This window comes from Acyrthosiphon pisum, chromosome A1 (genome assembly GCF_005508785.2).
Source record: "Acyrthosiphon pisum isolate AL4f chromosome A1, pea_aphid_22Mar2018_4r6ur, whole genome shotgun sequence".
Classification (NCBI taxonomy): Eukaryota; Metazoa; Arthropoda; class Insecta; order Hemiptera; family Aphididae; genus Acyrthosiphon; species Acyrthosiphon pisum.
The window spans coordinates 134,161,026-134,181,281 of record NC_042494.1 but is presented as its reverse complement, the minus strand read 5'-3'; the positions used below and the strand labels follow the sequence as shown (position 1 = coordinate 134,181,281).

Sequence of the window (20,256 nt, the reverse complement as noted above, 5' to 3'; positions counted from 1 at the left end):
TCTTAATAATTAGTTGCTAAAACTATTTCCACCTATACTACATAATTTATTTTATTAAATTATATCATATTGATGAATGACGATTATCTACAATATACGACAATAATAATTATAACAAAAGTCTATATTTTATAAATTCTCGCTATTGTACAGTTGTACACTAAATACATAATGTGTATAATTAAATAAAAATAATATAATTTAATCAACTAATACAATTTAAAAACAGTGAATTAAGTGTCTGATATTTGTCATACAAATCATGATTGGTTAAAAATAATGATGAATACATGATTGTTACTAATTAATATACAGTATAATATGCTCATTGAAAAATTAAATGTACTACCTACTTTTTTAATCTAAATATGTTTTATCCTTGACGAATGATTATAGTCATTGACTAAAATATGTTTACAATGTAAAATACTTGTATTATTTAGTATTAGTATTTCCATAACTTTTTGCCAACACCGATATTATACTATACGTTAAATGCATTACCTAAAATAAAGAATAAAATAAAATAAGTAATGTAAAACTAATAATAATAATTTACAAGTGTATAATTATAATAAGAACCGGAGGTTTATGGATTTTAAAGCATCAAAAATAAATTAAAAAACAATTAAATAAAATACCTATAGTAGGTATAGGATAATAAATTATTATATAATTTCTACTATTGTCTATTATATAGACTTTGGTAGGCCACTGCCACTTTGTTTTATTTTTAGAGTTGAAATAATCTGAATATTACAATTAAGTAGTTACATTTTGAATTATGAAATGATATATAATAGTCATACAAATTACTAAAATTATTATAATTTTCCTATGTACCTATATACTTATATATATATTTTATGTGTGGGTACTTAAAAATATTTAAATAATAGTTCCCTCAAAACATTTTATTAGGGTTTTTAAACCAAACATTTAAATTAGGTAGGCAGGTAGAAACATTATTGTATTTATTATTTGTAATGCTTCGAAAATAATCACACATGATATAGGTAAAATAATACATACACTTGCAAACATTTCTAAGTTTACTATTTTTCTTAGTGATATTTTTAGTTTCAGTTTTTCCGCATCATTCATTCGCATAGTAAATAATAACATCTTTTTATAATTGATACTCATTGCGGTCCAATCACTACTATATAATGCGAAGTTCATTGAATCCTGCTGAAATAACAATAAATTGACAATATTATGTATAACTTCATATATAAATTATTGTCTTTATTTATATTATTTATTATTATCATTGTTTCAAAATTGTTTTTATTTTTAATCATACATTTTAACTCTTATATTTGAAGTTCGTGAATAAAATATAACAATTAACAGTAAAATAAATAAGTAAAAATTACTCTTTATTTTGAATATTATATTGTAGATTCTGAGCGGAGCGATGAATATAATATTGATTTTATAATGATGTTTTTAAAAAAAATTTGTTGTATCTATATGCACGAAAGTAATACATTTTCGACTTTTGAAGAGAAGTTTTTGATAGGAAATTTGATGTAGTTGAGTTCTTTTCACTTGTCAAGGAATTTTTTTAATAATCAGGAAAACAACAAAAAATTAAGGAAAAACTGACATTTTTACGCAATATCCGTTTTCGAAAAATCATTGTTTTTTTTTTTTATAAATTAAAAATGAACAACTGTAGATATTTGAACTTTTCACCAAATGTTTATAATAGTATTTTATTAAAATAATTTATTTTGTCATTTTTCATAGACATTTTTTATTTTATTCAATTTTTTTTTTTTGAATATCTATAAAAATGTTTTTGTCACGCCTACGCCGAATGTTTTCGATGATGGCTGAATCGTTGGAACTAGCTAGGCCAGGGCCTTTTTTCCGTCCAGCGGGCAGTGAAGTGGGAATTCCAAATAGTGCTACCGGTGCTGGTTGACACTGATCAATGAATGTAGAGGCCTGATAAAAAATAGTATGCGTGTGGCTCGTGCGGGAAGGAAATTTCAGTCTCGGGCGAAATGAGTCCCTCGCTATGTGAGGCGTGTTACATTCGCCGCCAGCTACTGAAATAGCTCACCTCCTGCCATCGCCATATAAATAGTACTATAACAGTAGAGTGACTTCCATCGGTTTTTTTAATTTTCGATCATGATTGAATTGCAATTTATGCATAAACAGTGTTTGCACGAATGGAAAAATTCGGTAAAATATTTTGGAAAGATGAAAAAAATATACGGACGCCAGGAAAATTCATTATCTCTCAACAACCCAAGGTGATACTGCAGGGTTACATAGGAGGATCAAGCACTATTTCGCACAACTCATAGGCAGCTGGTTATCAAGGATTTATCTCTTGACATCGACAATAAGGAAATATGATCAACAGGTCACATATATATACTTCAGGTTCTGTCCGAAACGTCACATGGCAGAACGAGCATCATTGATTCTGTATTCAGCAAAAAGGGCGCGTGCCTAACCTTAGATGTCGCTTTTCTAAATGGCTCCACTTGGGAGATACAATATTATTGTAATACAAATTTATCTTTTTATATCTAAGATTTAAAGAATGAATACAAGAATTCTCATACGTTTTCTACATATTACAAAAAAAGTTTACTGGAAAGTCAAATAAATTTCTTATTTGTTTGAGTTTGAAGTTCAAGTTTTTTCAACATAAGATATTCTCTCATAAAGTAACTATTTCTTCTCAAACAATTTTCGATTTTTTTGCCCTTAATGTTTATTTTATAATTTTCTATGCATGATACAATTTTTAAAATATGTTTTTACTTTTTTTTAGTTAAGGTATTTAAAGACATTTGTAATTTTGTAATTTTTTTTTATTTTTTGTTTTATAAGTGTCAATACAATTTTATTCGTTGTGTCAAATAAATTGAAAATTTACTACATTTTTTTTTATATAGATATATTAACAAAGAATAAAAATGTTAGTTATTTTGTTGTATTTTAAAAACACATCAGAATCTAAATAAAAGTTATTAAACTATAAGAAAAAACTTTACTTACTTGATGATTTATGTTGGTATATAAATAGCACGTGATGAATAAATGAATTATATTTGGTGCTACGGTTACAATCAGTTTTATTATCGGAACTGATAATAATGAAAAACCATTATAATGGTTCTAAAAAAAATACATATATTTTATTATATTTAATGAAAATGTTTAAGTATTATTTTTAGAAGTGTTTACTATGAAAATCATATAAGCTTGGAGTATAATTAACATTGATTGAGCAGCTAGTTGAACAAATGTCACTGGTTCAAATATTTTATATATTTCTTTTATTTTTCTGAAATCATAAGTATTATAAATTTACTTAGGTCTAATAATTCCATTCAAAAATCTAAGATAAATCGAAAATAATCTAAAACAATAATATAGGTATTATACATTAAATGACCATTACATAGTTTAATGTATCGAACAATTAAACCATAAAATAACCAATAATTACTTGAACATATTTTGTTGGTCTTGAATTAATAGTTTTAAATTAAACATGGCTTCTAAATCATTATCTTTAAGATTTTTTATATCACCTGAATACAACCATTAGTTAATCATAATTCAGATAATGTTATTTTTAAGTTAAATTTGACATCATGTCTAGATAATAAATTTTAATACAACTTACCCTTTTTGTCGTTCAGACTGATGTAGGATACAGCAATTGTTTTCAGTTGGAATGCAATTGTAATACATATTGAAATCACAAAAGTATCGTACGCCACTGTACCATGACCCCAAAATACGACTGAGAGCATTTCAACGACATAAAAATATAAAAAATGTTCGTTGTAGAATTCTTCACTGATTGGATACACGTAGTTAAGTGAATTATAGCGGAATCGGCGTGTTTCATCTTTGAACTTAATATTCAAATATACGTCTTTGACAAAAAATGGTGATATAGACCAAGCAACGGTCACAGAAGACCAAAGTATGACGAAAAGGATTGTTGTTGAAATTGATTTAGCTCGCGCTTTTTTAAGTATTTCTTTTTTATGCCCTGTGTACAATAGGAAATTGATGCAAGTCATATCCATATTATTCCAAATTGTTTCTGAATTCCTGGATACCCAAAATATTTTTAAAGTTGAAAAAAAAATTGCCACAACCAACATGAAGTGACTCATCAGTTCATTAGTATTATCCAGGTAATAATATGAGCTTAAAAAAAGCATTATAATCGAGAATATACCAGTCATAACTTCTATTGCAGCTGTAACTTTATAAACGTTGAATCCAAAATACTTTGGAGCGCGTGGACTTATCAGGTGATAGAAACCAGTAATTTTCATTAACTTCAGATTAACTATATAGTTTTGCTCATCATTGAGATTCATATTGTTTTTGAAAATTGTAATACACTAAAATAATAACAATTAATAATCTATATGACATTATACACTCTGTATTTTTTTTAACAGTAAAGAGTAAACACTTATTACCTCGATAAGAATTCACGTTATTTTGAAGATATTTGTTTTACATACCTAATGTGAAGTCAACTTTACTACTTTTTTATCATTTTAATATTGTAATTTATTTAGTGGTTTGAATGACAGCATAACTTTTTAATTTCACATTCTAAATCTCTTAATATTTTTCAAAAAATGTCAATACCCTACATATAAATTAATACTTTCGAGCGAGTTGTTGTTATTTATTAGTTGTAACTTATATGTATTTAAATTTTCAAGTTTAGATGAGAAGAATTGAGTGGATCTTCAAGGATACCACGTCTTATGTAATATAATGTTGGTCCTTTACTCTTATACCACTTCTACAACACTATTATGATACGCTAAACATTAAATACTTATATACTAAATGTAAAATACTTTATCCCTACCTACCATAACAATAAAAAGTTAACTAGATATTCGTAAGAAATTTTAATTTTACATAGTTGTTGAAATTTTCAGAAAAAAATTTTCCTCTGAAATATAAAACTAAAAAATATGTACCTATGCTGTTATTGAAAAAAGTAAACAATTAAACATATTACAACGATATTATGAGAATAGAATAGAATTATTTTTCAAAAATTTTTGTTTTGAGATGACTTCATATTATATAAAATTTGTTCAAAAACTTAAATTATTTACAACACAATGGTATTTGTTTACTGATAAAATAGTCACCTTGTATAACGACAAATCTTGTTTGAAATAAATGTGAAATGCGTATTTTTAAAAATAATTTAAGTACCGATAAGTAGTCTACCTATAATAAGTTAATCACAACACAAAACTTTAGTAATTTAAATGATTATTTATACTTTCTGGCTTGCGTTTAGAAATGAAAGCACTTCAAAAATAAATGAATTGATAGGTACTATAGTCGACTCAGTAGAAACATAACTGAAAATATAAAACAATTTCCTCGCAACATAAATTAAATAAACGTTTTCATATTCATATTATGTGTTATTCATTTATGTTTCTTAATTACCGTTCATTTAATATTACAAAAGGACCTCATTTTTAAAGGAGTTTTTTTTATATATTCATATTTCACATTATAACGAATGAAGACATAATAATTAGCAACATGGGGATATTATTGAATGATAATATAATACCTATTTTATTTTTATTAAATTATTTCTGAGACACAATAAAAAAAATCGTCGATTGCCTTTAATATATGGTTTAAATAATCTAAAGTGTTATTAACAAAACGTAGGTACCTATAGATGCATAATTTATTATTTACTATTGCAGCGAGTTTCACTTAAAAGGACGTTATAAGTCTTATATAACCGTAATAGTGTTGTCTCGATCTCACAAACGCACTGCATATCAATTTTTACGCTCAGAATATAGCTAATCCGTTTAACTAAGTTATATTATTTTGTTTTTGTTGTAAATACTTCATACCTAAGGGCTAAGTGACAGAGGACCGTTAACACATTTAATGTTTAGTGTTAAACATCCTCAATTCTGCCTACTTCGGGAGCCTACATTCTTGCTAGAGCAGATAGACGTGGAAAACACTATGCACCCCTCTACTTTAATTTACGTATTCCTCACTACACTAAATGATATTCAAAGACTAATGTTTAGTTAACATGAAAATCCACGCTTATAAAATTGCAAAATTGTGTAAAATTAAAATATTTAAAAAATAATGACAAAATATTTTAATTCCAATCAAAGTTAAATATCCATTTGAGTATTCACATCGGTCGTGTGACTTTCACATTATTTTCGTTTTGTAGTGAATTGAACTATTATGGCATTTAAATCTAAATCTAAGTATTTTAATTGTATAATGAGTTATGAGCATTTTATGATCATAAATTATACGTTTTTAGTAAAATTGTAGGCAAATGCTCACAATTTGGTATCAATGTATAGATGTACCTATAGTGCATGTGAAATACTGAAATGTTTAATAATATAATATGTTTTGAGAATAATTCATATTAGTCCCAACTTCCCAATGATTTTTTTTAAACTCAGTTACTAATTTAAACTTTTTAAAAATAACTATCAGTGTTATTAATACTACTTTTATAAATTATTTGAATAAATATTATTCAATTACTAAAAAAAATAATTTCAAATATTACTGAAATACCTACTCATGATTCATGAGTATTAATAACTTTTTTAGATATCTAATTTGTACTTATTAAAAATTGTCATATACATTGAAATACTTAAAAAGTAAGAATGAAACAAACAAATTAGATTTGATTTTTCTCAGACATTGAAAAAAAATTGTTGTCTTTGTTGCCCCTTAGCCGTTGGCTGGTAATTTTCGGGGTTTGTACGGACTGTTTTGAAGCTATTCAGTATAGTGAAGATAACAAAACCCTAGATTAGCGTCTAATATCTATGAACAAATAACAAAGTATTATGTATTATGGGTAAATCTTAAATTAAAATTTAGATATAACAAATAATTACAAAAAATCACACGATAATACAAACTGGTATAATATTACTTCTTTTTTTTTTAACATATTTTTAATTAAATAATGAGTGATACCCATTTTTTTTATAATTTTCTGAATATTCTAAAATATTTTGATTATATATATTTTAATTTTATGATTTTTGTCTAAATTCTTTCTTTCTTCTATAAAATAAAAAATGTATTGCAGAAATAATTTTCTTAATTTACTAAATAAAAAATGAAAGTTTACTACAAGAAAATTGTACCTACATAACACAGACCCAAAGTTCATTGTGTAGGTACTTGGATATTTATAACTATATTCCTTTATCAGGTATTATAACTATTCATCATCACCGATAGTATACGATATGCTGTGTGCATAACCTAAAACAAAAATATAATAAACACAATAATATTTTTAATTGATTATAAAATATAAATCTAATACAATTGTGTACAATATACCATCAAACTACCACCAATTATATGCATTTTATCTATATGCATAGTGTTTTGAATACGTCATTATTATACATTATATTATAAACTCAACAGTGTTTTCAAAAAAAAAAAAGGAGGGTGAGTGGATGTCACTCTGATGTACAGTAGGTTACAAGTGGGTCACTGTTTAAGAAAAACGATTCTGAGCGGAGACTATATGTCAGTCTAGGTATTAGACATATTATATACTTATCTATGGTATTAAAGAAAAAATTGACCTATAATAGGTACTTATATTATAGGTATCTATAATGAATTCCAAATAAATCATATCACAGTATCCATTAGGTAACGCGATATACATCAACAACAAACCGTGGTACTATCATAAATATATAATAGTATACTTTAGAAGTTTCAAGTACCCACGAATAATATTATACAATCGTCAATCACAATAAAATAACTAAAATAGTTATTCTAGGATTTTTAATATGTAATTTTGTCCAAATTTAAGCTTAAAATTATTATAAAAATAAACTGTGCTTATTTATTTTTTATAACAAGGATTTATAACTAGGATTTTTTTAATAGGATTAAATAATTACACGGAATCTTGTTTTAAATTTTGAGTCCTTAAATATAAAAGTTGAACATTTTATAAATTTTTAACTACAAAATAATTATTCAATTTTAAATTTGATATATTTTGTCAAAATTTGATCTTTAAATGCTTATAAAAAAAAATTGTGCCTATGTATTTTTAATATTTTTCAATTGCTATTGTAACAATATATCAGGAGTCTTGTATTAATTTTTACACTTTTTGGCCCAATAGATAAAACTTTATTGGTATTTATAGAAAAAAACTAAAAAAAATTGAAAACTGACAATGTCCGTAAACAGCTCAAAGAGTCAAATTATTTTCAAAATTTTATCGTAAATATAAAATGCTAATATAAATATTCAGTGAAATTTTCAAGTATCTACATTCATTCTTATAATATTAATTACAACAAAATAAGAAAATCGTAACATGAGAAATCGAGTGAATATAAAATGTTGTAAAAATATGAATTTCAAACACTCATAAAAATTTAATTTGACTTGCTTGTAAACATTTTTTTTTAAAAAAAGGTAGACAAAATTATGAGGAATCTTTTATTACATTTTCAAATCTTAGATTTAAAAAGAAAATTTTTCAAGAATTTCTAACTCAAAATAATTTGCTAATTTTCGTCATTTTTACGTATTTTGTCAATATTTGAACTTTAGATGCTTATAAAAAAAAATTGTGACTAAGGATTTCTAATATTTTTCATCTGCCTTTGAAAAAATATAATAAGAACCTTCTATTAGATTTTCAAGTTTTTTTAACCAACAAATAAAACATTATTGATATTTATAGAAAAAAAAACTAAAAAAATGAAAACTGAAAATGTCCGTAAACAGCTCAAAATAAATCAAAATATTTGAAAAATGTTATGGTTTATAGAAAATGCTAATATAAACATTCAGTCAAAATGTTATGTACCTACGGTCATTTGTTTTAGAGTTGTACCAAAAACCAAAACTGATTTTCTCGAAAACAGATTTTGCGTAAAAATTCACGTTTTTCCTTAATTTTTGACCCCCAAAATACCAACTAGATTCACTTTCCTATCAGAAAAGGTACAATTGAAGAAAATCCAAGCATTTTTACTGTCCTAAAAGCCTAAAAGGTGATGACAGACACAACAAAAAAAAAAAAAAAAAAACACACACATCATTGTAAAATCAATACATACATCGTTCCACTCAGAATATAATATATACCTAAGTGCAAGCCTGGGCATTAACTCGAAAAAAGTTGAAAGTCAAGTTAAAAGTTAACTTTTTTAAATTTAATTTTCATTAACATAATTTTTAACTTAACTTACTTTAATTAATATAAACTTAATAAATAACGAGTTACTTTTAATCAAATTCAATTTAAGGTTATTTATAAATAATTAAATAATAATATAATAAAAATAAAAATTATTATTGATATTACATAAGCATTTACTAGAATAAGGAATTGAAAACATAGTTTCCTGTTCCATTAACCCAGAATCTTCAAGAAAAATAACTCAATTAAATACATATAGATATAGCAATAGCTAATTATATTATAACATATATATGTATCCTATATATAATGAATACAGATATATATATATATATATATTATATACCATACCATACTGTGGTATACGGCCATATTGTAATAATAATAAATAATAAGTAATATGATATTATTTTATTTTATTTATATAGATACAAATCAAAAATGTACAATTCTCAAGATCATATTGTAAAATATTTTCGTCATAAATAGGTTATTTTTAAATTAAAACTAATTGGATTATGCTCATATACAGAGTGATCTATTTAACGTAAGACACTTAACCGTTTAACCATCTACTTTTCGTGTAATAAGTGTCTTACGTTAAATGGATCACTCTATATATATATATATATATATATATATATATATATATATAATATATTTCAAATGTTTATACTTATAAACAGTTAATATTGTCAGTATACAAAATAGTCATAGCCCACATGGGTTCACTTTTCGTTCTCGGCTCTCTCAGCACGCAAGATTTACAATACCGTGTTTTAGTTTTTGTATAACTATGATTTGATTATTAGTGTCCAGTAAAATACTTTTATTTTTATTTTTTTTGATTAAATTATTAAATTATAGAATTTTTAATTTTTAATTCTCTCAATAAATTCAGTTTACACTAATTGGAGACTTGGTCTGTGTAATATGTATAATACTTATCTGTATTAATAAATCAAAAAATTGTATTTATTTCGGCATTTTCAATTTTGTATGCTTTTCGTACCTACTACATAATTCTATTAATTCAGTACCTATGTATAGAAAAGCTATTGGCTATTTCCTGTGTTCAATAATATTTATGATTTTTATTATTTTGAACCATATTACTGATTATTTATATAGATATTATCTCCTTCTTCTTCATTGGCATTACAACTCTTCAAGAGTTTTTGCCGCCACCGACACCCCCTTCCACTCCTTTTGATTTTGTATTTTTTCTCCCCAATTCAGTATCCCTAGTTTCTCTAAATCCTGCTTTACTCCATCTATCTATCGCTTCTTTGGACGTCCTATTGACATTTTTCCTATGGGTTTCCTTCAGCCGCCGCTTTAAGGTACTCTGAGTTAGGCCTTCTCATCACATGCCCAAAACCATTGTATTCTTTGGGCCTTTACAAAGTTGGTTATCCTTGGTATTCCTGTCAACTCTCGGGTCTCTTTGTTCTTCCTTCTACGCCAACACCACAGGTCATTGTCGTATACTGGGCCGCAGATGATTTTCAGTATTTTGTTTTAGAACGACATGGGTTTTTGTTCATTTTGCTTGTCAAAGGCTACACCTCACATCCATATGTCAGCGTCGGTCTAATTATCACTGTGTAGAGATGTACTTTGGTTCTTCTAGAAAACAGTTTAGATTTTAAGTATTTGGACAGCGAAAAGGATGCCTTTTCCGCCTTGATGATATGGCTATTTAATTCAATGGACCAGTCATTATTACCACTGATAGCGCCCCCTAGATATGTAAATTGATGCACTTTTTCAAATGTTTACTGTATGTTAAAATGCTAAATGACAATGTATAGATATTATAAAAAAAAAAATTATTTAACTTAAGTTAATAAATTAATTGGAAATATTCATATAACTTTTAACTTAACTGAGTTAAAAATTATCATTAACTTGCCCAGACTTGCCTAAATGGCTAAATGCCTACTATAATATAATAAATTAAATCAATATAATTATTGTTCTTACATCCGCAAACATTTCCATATTAACCATTCTTTTCATTGATATTTTCATCTTCAAATTCTCAGCATTATTCATCCTCATTGTAAGCAATAGTAACTTTTTGAATTTAATACTCATGTCCGTCCAATTACTACTATAAAGAGCAAAGTTCATGGATTCCTTCTAAAATTAAATTAAAATATAAATTATGAAAGTACTTAAAATGTATATAATTTTCCAAGATAAAATCAACTTTCTTTGATGTTACAAAATGAATATAATTTGTAATTTATTAATAATTAACTTTAAAAATGTTATTTTAAGATATAATTTTAGAAATTTATATTATGTGTGTCCGAAATTAAATTCTGATCATACTCATTACTGACATAACATGAACTATGTGCATATTATATATTATGTTCTAAGTCTTGGGCCAGAATTATTTTGACACAAAACCAAATTATATTTTACAGGTTAAACTATATACATACTTGTTCATTAACAAAGCTAAACAAGTAGCAAGTGAGGAATAAATGGCATGAATATGTTATTCCTGGCAATAAGAACTTAAGAAATAATATTAATGATAATGATCCATCCAAATAGAACTAAAACACAAATATGTAATTAATATAAGATAAAACCTTTTTTCAATAGTTATAAAATCACCTTTAAAATCATACAGGACTGTAAAATAATTTGAAATGACTCAGCTGCCACTTGAATAAATGTAAATGGTTTAAGTATTTGATACATATTTTTCATTTTTCTGAAAACATAAAATTGTTTAAGAATCTCATTGCTTTCAAAATTAATATCTAGAAATACTAAGTTGCTGACTATAATATAGTACCCAATCTCCAAGTAATTATGGTTGAACTACCCCTATATCGCTAAAAATCATCATACACATACATTTAATTGTTAACTTAATGTTTATCAACATTTACATTAAGAGGACACTACACAGATATTTGTTGTTTCCGTCTGACAAGTGCGTAAAATTACAAATTTATGCCCAACAGATCACGTTTAACTCCGTTAGCTTAAAAATTAGATTGCATATACCTTTTATAAAACTTAAAGGTAAGAACATTATCAATGTTCGTATGTGGTTTTATTATGATAGCTCATATTTTAGTTTTTAAGTGAGGTATAGGACTATCTAATTAACGATAAATTGTATACGAATAAATTGCTAAAAAATTGTAGTATCGTAAAAAAAACTACGTACAAACACAGATTATGTTCATACCATCAAATATCATATAATAGGTTAATTGACGTGGTTTTTAAGCTAACGAGCTAATCGTGATCCACTGAACATAATTTTGTTATGGCATGTACTTGTAACACGAAGACAACAAATGGCTGTGTAGCTGTTACTTACTCGTAAATATTTTGTTGATCTTGAATTAGTACTTCTAAATCTGATATAGCTTCAACGCTCATGGTACTTTTTTTGTTACCTGCATATAGGGAAATACAAGTAAAATACATTTGTGAATGTTTTTTCTGTCAAAATGTTCTATTTGGAAATATGAAGTCGATAATATTTTGAAATAGTTAACTCACTCATCAATTCATTATGATTGAGGCCTAGACTTCTGTACGATTCAGCAATAGTCTTAAGTTGGTATTCAATACTTATACACACCGAAATCATTAATATATCAAAAACCCACATCATTTTACACCACAATATCAACAAAACTATTTCAATTATATAAAAAACGTGGAAATATTTATTGTAAAATATATCAGTTACCGGATATACCACACCAAGAGCATTTAAGCGATAATAGTGTACGCCATCTTCGAATTTTACTTTTAAATAAGTGTTATTGTTTGAAAATGGCAACAGGCTCCAATATAATAGAATAGAAGACCACAAAGCAAGGGAAATCAATGTTATAGTTGAGCACCTAGTTCGAGCAACTTTATATACTTCTTTTGTGTGGTCTTTATAACATAATAAATTGGTGGACATCATATTATGCGCAAAATTCCAAATGGTTTTTGCATTTTTGATTATAAAGTAATACTTATAAATTGCAAAGTTAGTAGCGAAAATCATTATACTATAATTGAACACTTGATTTACATCATTTACACAAGAATAAATGCTATATAAACACATTATCGTAGTAATAGAAAGGATTAGTATTTGCGCGATGAATAACATTTTAAAAATATTCATATTGAATAATTTTGAGCAATCTGATGGTCTTATCAATTGATAGAATCCGGTAATTTTCATGAACTTCAAATTAATTATTGAATTCTCATCCTGCAATTCCATTCTTATCAAGTTCTTTGACTGTTAAACAAATAAAGTTCACATTTATATTAATAAGTTACATTCAAACTAATAATCATAACAAACATTAACAAATATTTTAAATACATATTACATTTTTTTTTAAATTTTATTGATCTAAAACAAACCATCAGCGAAAACGGCCATTAGTATTTATAGTTGCTGTTATATTAATTACAGTTATTTTTTTTCTAATGTATATTCTTAATTGTAATATTTAAATTAAATCTAACAATTCAGATTTTCTTAAAAAAGTTAAAATTTAGTAGGTGGTGTCTGCGTTTGTTCAGAGTGCTGCGTCCAGGGTGTTGAGGGTGTTTAGTTTGTCGAGCTCCTATGTGTACTGTAGGCATTTTGTAAGAACATGGTTGACTAATAGTTCGGTACCGCAGGTGGTACACATTGGTTTTTTATCATTTTCCATTAGATACCATGCGTTTGTCCAGTGGCGTATTTAGGAATTTCAGGATAGGGGCAACACATATTTGCCGCCCCCCTCAACAGTAAATGTATTTACTAATATACTGCATATAATATATATAATAAATATATACTAATTTAAAATTGTAATGTTACATTCAACAAGTAGGGTATAATTAGACATTTAAACAACATTATTGTACCAGTTAAAAGTGAAAAAATATTATAAATAAAATAGTAAATCTTTCAAAATACCTACATGTGTGACGACAAACGAATAATTTGTTAAATAAAAATAAAAATTTGCCGCCCCTCTAAATCTTTAAAAATTTGTCGCTCTGGGCAATGGGACCCATAGCCCCTACCTAAATACGCCCCTGCGTTTGTCGCGTGTGTCCGACGCGGAGTTTGTTTTTTGTTACTTTTTTTCTTCTTTTCGTGAGGTAGTTAGGCCATCTGAAGATGGAGTTTTTTAGTTTTTCTTGACACGTTTTTCTTGTTCGAGACAGTGTGTTTGCCATTTTATTTTAATCAGTTTTTTAATTTGGTTTTTATATCTGTAAAAGTAGTAATATTTAATTTGGGAATATCCGTGTATTCTACTGCTTGCTTAGCTTCTTGATTTGCCTTTTTGTTTCCTTCTATGTCACTGTTTCCCGGAATTCAGATTAGTGATATTTTAATTTTTGTTTTAATTGTTTGACTTAATCTTTGCTGTATAAGTGTTACTATATCTGTGGTGTTATACCGTTATGGGTATTTTTGAGGTTTGTGAGTGTGGAAAGTGATTCTGACTGAATTATATACTTTTTACGGATGTTTCCATGATCATGATTATGTATTATGTGTTCTACCGTTTTAATTACTTATATATATAGCTTCGACTGAGTATTCAGAACAGCTTTCAGGGATTTTTTGTCTGGTACTGAAATGTTCGTTAGTTATTGCTATTCCTACACCTTTTTCTGTTTTGGAGGCGTCAGTGTAGTAACCATTTTAAATTAGTGGTAAATGATAATACAATGTACATTGTGTTATATTAGTTTAAAATTCTAAGCTAAAATAAGGCGTGGTTATAAGTTCGATAACTTTAATTTATCAGTAATGAATGAGTGCCTTATGTCTACTTCTTTGAAAAATGTTTGCCTATGTTTAGCTCAGGATTGTAAATATGAATACATTGTTCAAAAATCACATCTGGTTTTAATGATTCGTATAACTCATAAGCGTTATATAACTTATAACTTATAAGTAAACGTCTTTCAAATTAAATATTATTCTTGTCAAATAAAAATAACATGCCCAGAGTTTAAATATTTCATTTTATATTGTTATAATATTGCGCCTCACTATAAGCACACGAACTTTGTACAGTTGAATCAGAATACATTTAAACATACAATTTCATACAACATAAACCCAAAGTTCATAGTGTACTCGTTTATTTATGATATATTTCTTTAATCAGGTACTTAAATGATTACAAGAATCAAAAATCCCATCTGTTTTTTAAGAGTCATATTAATCATAATAAGCGTTAAAAGTCACCGCTTTTTAAATTACATATTATTTTGTTACATACCATTTGGCTATGCATAGAGTTTAAATATTTCATATTATGACGTTACGTTATTATGAATAGTGTGCCTCGCTAATCACAGGCACTTTGTGCAGTTGAATCAGAATAAATTTAAACATAGATAATAATATTACAAAATATTAAATCAGTTAGGTATATTTACTTATTATAATTTACAATCCTTCGAATGGCCTCGTTATTTCAAAAAAAAATATATGATTTCACCTCTGCATTGCACGAAATAAATTATAACAATATTTTTTACTCACTGAATGCAACATAACCAAAAATCACTTAATATTATTTTTCTAGAAGAAATTAAAAAATATATAAATAGGCGCGACTTTTATTCGAAAAGAAAACCGTTAAGTATTTGTAAATAGATTTGTAAAGGGAGTTGGCTAGAACGACGACAGTACTATATGGTATAGATGTTAAATCTCAATTGACAAAGTTAACTATTGTTGTGTTATATAACATAGCGTCAAAACCAACATCAGCGGACTAATACTTAGCTAGTTGTCGGTGACTATATGTATATTATTTAATATTAATTTGTCACGCACATTTACTATGTTAATAACACGTATAATTAGAGACTGTCAACAAACAAACTGAAAAGTTTTAATGTTAAATATGTGTATTTTAACTTTATTGTTGCATATTATTCAACAGCTAATAATAACTTCATTTCCATGACGATATATCGAACACATTGGCAAAAAAATAAATTTAGGCAAGTGGGTACCACTTTTCTGTACATTAGGTAAGGAGGGTAGGACTCTGTGCGAAGCCGGTCTATCAGTCTATAATATTATATATTGTTGCAAAGTATATTTTATGATATTATTATTTTCATTAAAATAATTTATTTTACTATTAGACAGTGGGTTGAATAAATTTTTGCCAAAAAAATTGCATTTGAAAATGTTGTTGTCTGTATTCAATATAATAATATGCTGCAGATTTCTCAGGAACAAAAATAAAACCGTGTTTATAATTTTTTTTTACATATTTTGGTTACAGTATGAATTACTTAGGGAGAATCGTCCAGTTATTGAACACCCTCCAGTAATTGAACAACGCCAACAAATGTTTTATAATATTAAGAAAACTAGATATCTAATTGAATAAATAATTTTTCTTTATAATAAAAAAACATAGAAAATGGTCATACTGTTGAACCACAATTTGATAGTTAACATGTAATACAAACAAGTGATAGCAATTCGAAATCACAGTGATCGAATTTTCATGTTTTTGGACCAAATTTGTCTATACATAATAATCATAGACATATACCATTTTCATTAGATGTTTATACTAGCATTTCCTACGCATCTCGATACTTCCGTGGCCACTCTTATCATCGATATTAGTTTTGGGAGGGATCACAAACAACTTTTAATGTACCTATTGGCTATTTCCATATTTGTGCTCTCTTTACTGAAGCTTATGCTTGTTTGAAGTCTATAAAGATTAAGTGTAGCGGATTATTAAATTCGTAGCATCTTTCTGTTACTCGTTTCAGCGTGAATATATGGTCTATTGTTAATCTACCTGACATATAACCACTCTGGTATTCTCCTATGATTTTCCTTTCGGTCTATAATTCCTTATTATCCTACAGTTATTTGTCTACATATTTTTCAATATGTTTTTTTTTAGTCCAAATACTAACTTTTATAAAAAAAGAAAATTATTACAGAAATCACAATTTATTTGTTAATTTACTAATTAGAAAATACACATCAACTACAAAAAAATGTAATATTACACAAACTTAGTTGGTATATTGCTCCTATATAACAATAATTAAATAGGTAACACGGTAAACGGTACTCAAACGACCTTTGCAAGAATCAATATAAAATTAAAAATACGACTGACCTTTTAATTTATGGGTGGTTATAAACTCCGCCAGTTTAATTTTCTTACCTATAATGAGTATATGGAAACTCTGCCACTGTTAGGTCATTGCTTATGTAAAACTAAATAATTTAATAAGTTAACCAAATAAACTAAAAAATTCAAAATGAAAACAAAATTATGGTGTTAAGAACGATATAAATAGTTATAATAATAGATTTATATTAAACCGAATAGTTAGAATATCTAAAAATTGTATTGCTTAATTTTAGTTCACAGTTCAAAATATTATAGCATAATATAACATACCTACCTACATATTTTATGATTATTACAATTATTTATCATGATTTGTATACTGGCCATTAAAATGTATTTAACTCGTTTGAAATCATTATTTTTGTTTTTAAGTTTTATGTATTTCTTGGCATATTATACGCATACCTAAGCATTATTTACAAAAATGTACATAAAAAATTATAATATACACAATATGCAAACATAGGTAAACTATAGAGGTACCATACTAAAATTAGAGTAGCTAAGTATTTGATATCAAAAATGATATACAGATTTATCAGATTGAAACTTTCAAGTTTACGCTAAGTGAAAATCTCAACAAGATCTTATTCTCATATTGTGATAAATGTGTCCTAATTGTCATTTATAATCCAACGTGCGTGATTATTATCTTGTTTTCATTAATACCAATAAATCTTTGAATCTGTAGAAATGTGCGCATCCTTTATCCATTTTCTCTATTCATACCATTCTCGGTTCTATTTATTTTGTATCTCATAATAGTCATAATTGTATATAATATTATAGTCCATCGACCATCACACATATATAGGTATAGGTAATACCAATATCGTGTCGATATTATACCGAGTCCTTGTATAATATGACTTATTAATTAATATTTACAGGTATGTCTGGTCACCTATAGGTAATCGTTTCTGAATGCTAACATTGAATTATATTATGATTGTTCCACTGAATTTAATTGCCTCTGATAAAGTTTATTGATAATTGGTTCAATATTCAATTTGGATAATTCCCACATAATTATTCTAAGAGAAGACATAATAGTAAACGAAGAAGAACACCAATGTAGTATTTATGTAATTATTTTATTTTTGTGAGTTTTTAATAATATTAGTAATTTTTTTTAACACATTTTTGTTCCGGACGCTTTGTCCATTGCCAAAACGTAAATTAAAACTTGAATTCCGGTCGTTACAGTCATATTAGCTGACTTTACCTATTCGCCATTGTATGGTAATTTCATCGGAGTGTTGGGGTCTGTGAGATATTTCCAATAAGTGTACCTACCTACTAAATACTTTCATCAGTTTCAACGCATCTATCTGTAATGATTTACCAGAACTGACGCTATACTGTAGGTAGTTTGAATAACCTGAAAAAATAAAAACATGTATTCGTTTTTAATGTTAAAAAACATTTTCAAAAGATTGGGATATTGTATTATTAACATGCGGTCCTAAATACCACCAAATCAACAGATTAACGTAAAAAGCAGTTGGTATTGCTAATGTTCAAAAAAATTGAGTGAAGAAAGTGCTGATTTTATTTTCACGGTTTATATCTTATGATTTCCATAAGCACCCCGGTACTCGGATAGCAGGCTTAAATTATTCCCCAGCTCAACTTATACAAATTACACAACTAAGAACATTAATTAATAATTCTTAATGAAAAATGCTTGAGGCCTGTGGTAATTGTTAGCAAAAAAGAAATCATAGATAATAAAGATAAACAAATAAAATATTAAAATAAAGCTGTAGGGAAAGAAGAAAATAAACTTATCCATACATTGTAATTCAGAATAGGTACATGACGGCAAAAAAAAACACTCAATCCGCTTTAGGAATATGACACATAGGTCTACTTAGGGAAAAAAACCAAATCTTTCGCTGGACAACGGTGGGTGGGACCACTAGTTGCTAGGTAGTATAATATAATAGGTTTGTTCGTTTTGACAAAAAGTTAACACTTTTTCACAATAAGTTTACACCAAAGCGTTCGTTTTGAAATAGTGTTACATCAGTGTACACTTTCTTCACACTGACCCAAGAGCAGGTGTAGCCGGTGTAGGTGATTGTTATCATTTCTTATCAGCGAATATAGTTGATTCTATATTGCCATAGAGTATTGCAGCTGATTGATCTACACCCAAAACGTTTGTTTTAAAACCAGATTTCTGATCACACCTCTTACACTTTCCCCTGACACTACACTAATTAGTGTACACTTTTTTTTCGAAACGAACAAACCTAATATAACGTTTGTAAAATTGAAAAATACAAATAATTATGCGCATAGTTACTTTTGTGAACAGTTGTAAGTTGACTATCATTTGTGCAGATGCTTTTAGTTTCAAGTTTTCTGAGTTATTAATTTGCATTGTAAGTAATAATAAATTCTTAAACGTGATGTTCTTTTCCGTCCAATTGCAATTGTATAAGGCAGAATTAATATCGTCCTTCTGAAATACATTCATAATAGTGCTATAACGTAATAAATAATATTATAACTTATAATATAAGTTATATTATAAGTTTTAATGAAATAGAAATATTTTTTGTTTATTGATCTCTATATTATTTTTTCATTTTTTGTTCAGTGAGAAAATTTTAAGATGAGGATTTGAAAAAAAGTAATACCTATCTCATTAGTGACAAATTTAGCAATATAAACGAGAGATGTTCTGAGTAGAAAATCTGGTACGAAGCCGGGTGCCGAGTACTGGCCGAGTAAAAATTTTAACACTACTTATATTGGTAATAAAGTATCAACTAATAATTACAGATTAAGAAATTATTAATAATA

General features: G+C 26.8%; 1 protein-coding gene across 1 annotated transcript; it reads right to left on the bottom strand.

The window, feature by feature from the left end:
- Window positions 1-435: 435 nt before the first annotated feature.
- LOC115033683 lies at window positions 436-4,373 on the bottom strand. The gene is made up of 6 exons (XM_029486829.1): window positions 3,662-4,373; window positions 3,482-3,566; window positions 3,217-3,316; window positions 3,028-3,147; window positions 1,033-1,191; window positions 436-504 (listed from the first exon to the last, which is right to left on the bottom strand). The coding sequence occupies exons 1-6, from the start codon at window positions 4,371-4,373 to the stop codon at window positions 436-438; spliced, it is 1,245 nt and encodes a 414-aa protein (XP_029342689.1).
- Window positions 4,374-20,256: the final 15,883 nt, after the last annotated feature.

Bases quoted from the DNA above. Each gene is read 5' to 3' on its own strand.
- LOC115033683 (XM_029486829.1), bottom strand. From the start codon at position 4,373: ATGAATCTCAATGATGAGCAAAACTATATAGTTAATCTGAAGTTAATG. The intron at 3,148-3,216 runs GTAAACACTTCT...TATTTTTTTTAG, and splicing joins AAGCTTATATGATTTTCATA to AACCATTATAATGGTTTTTC. The intron at 505-1,032 runs GTATGTATTATT...TCTTTATTTTAG, and splicing joins ACTTAGAAATGTTTGCAAGT to GTAATGCATTTAACGTATAG.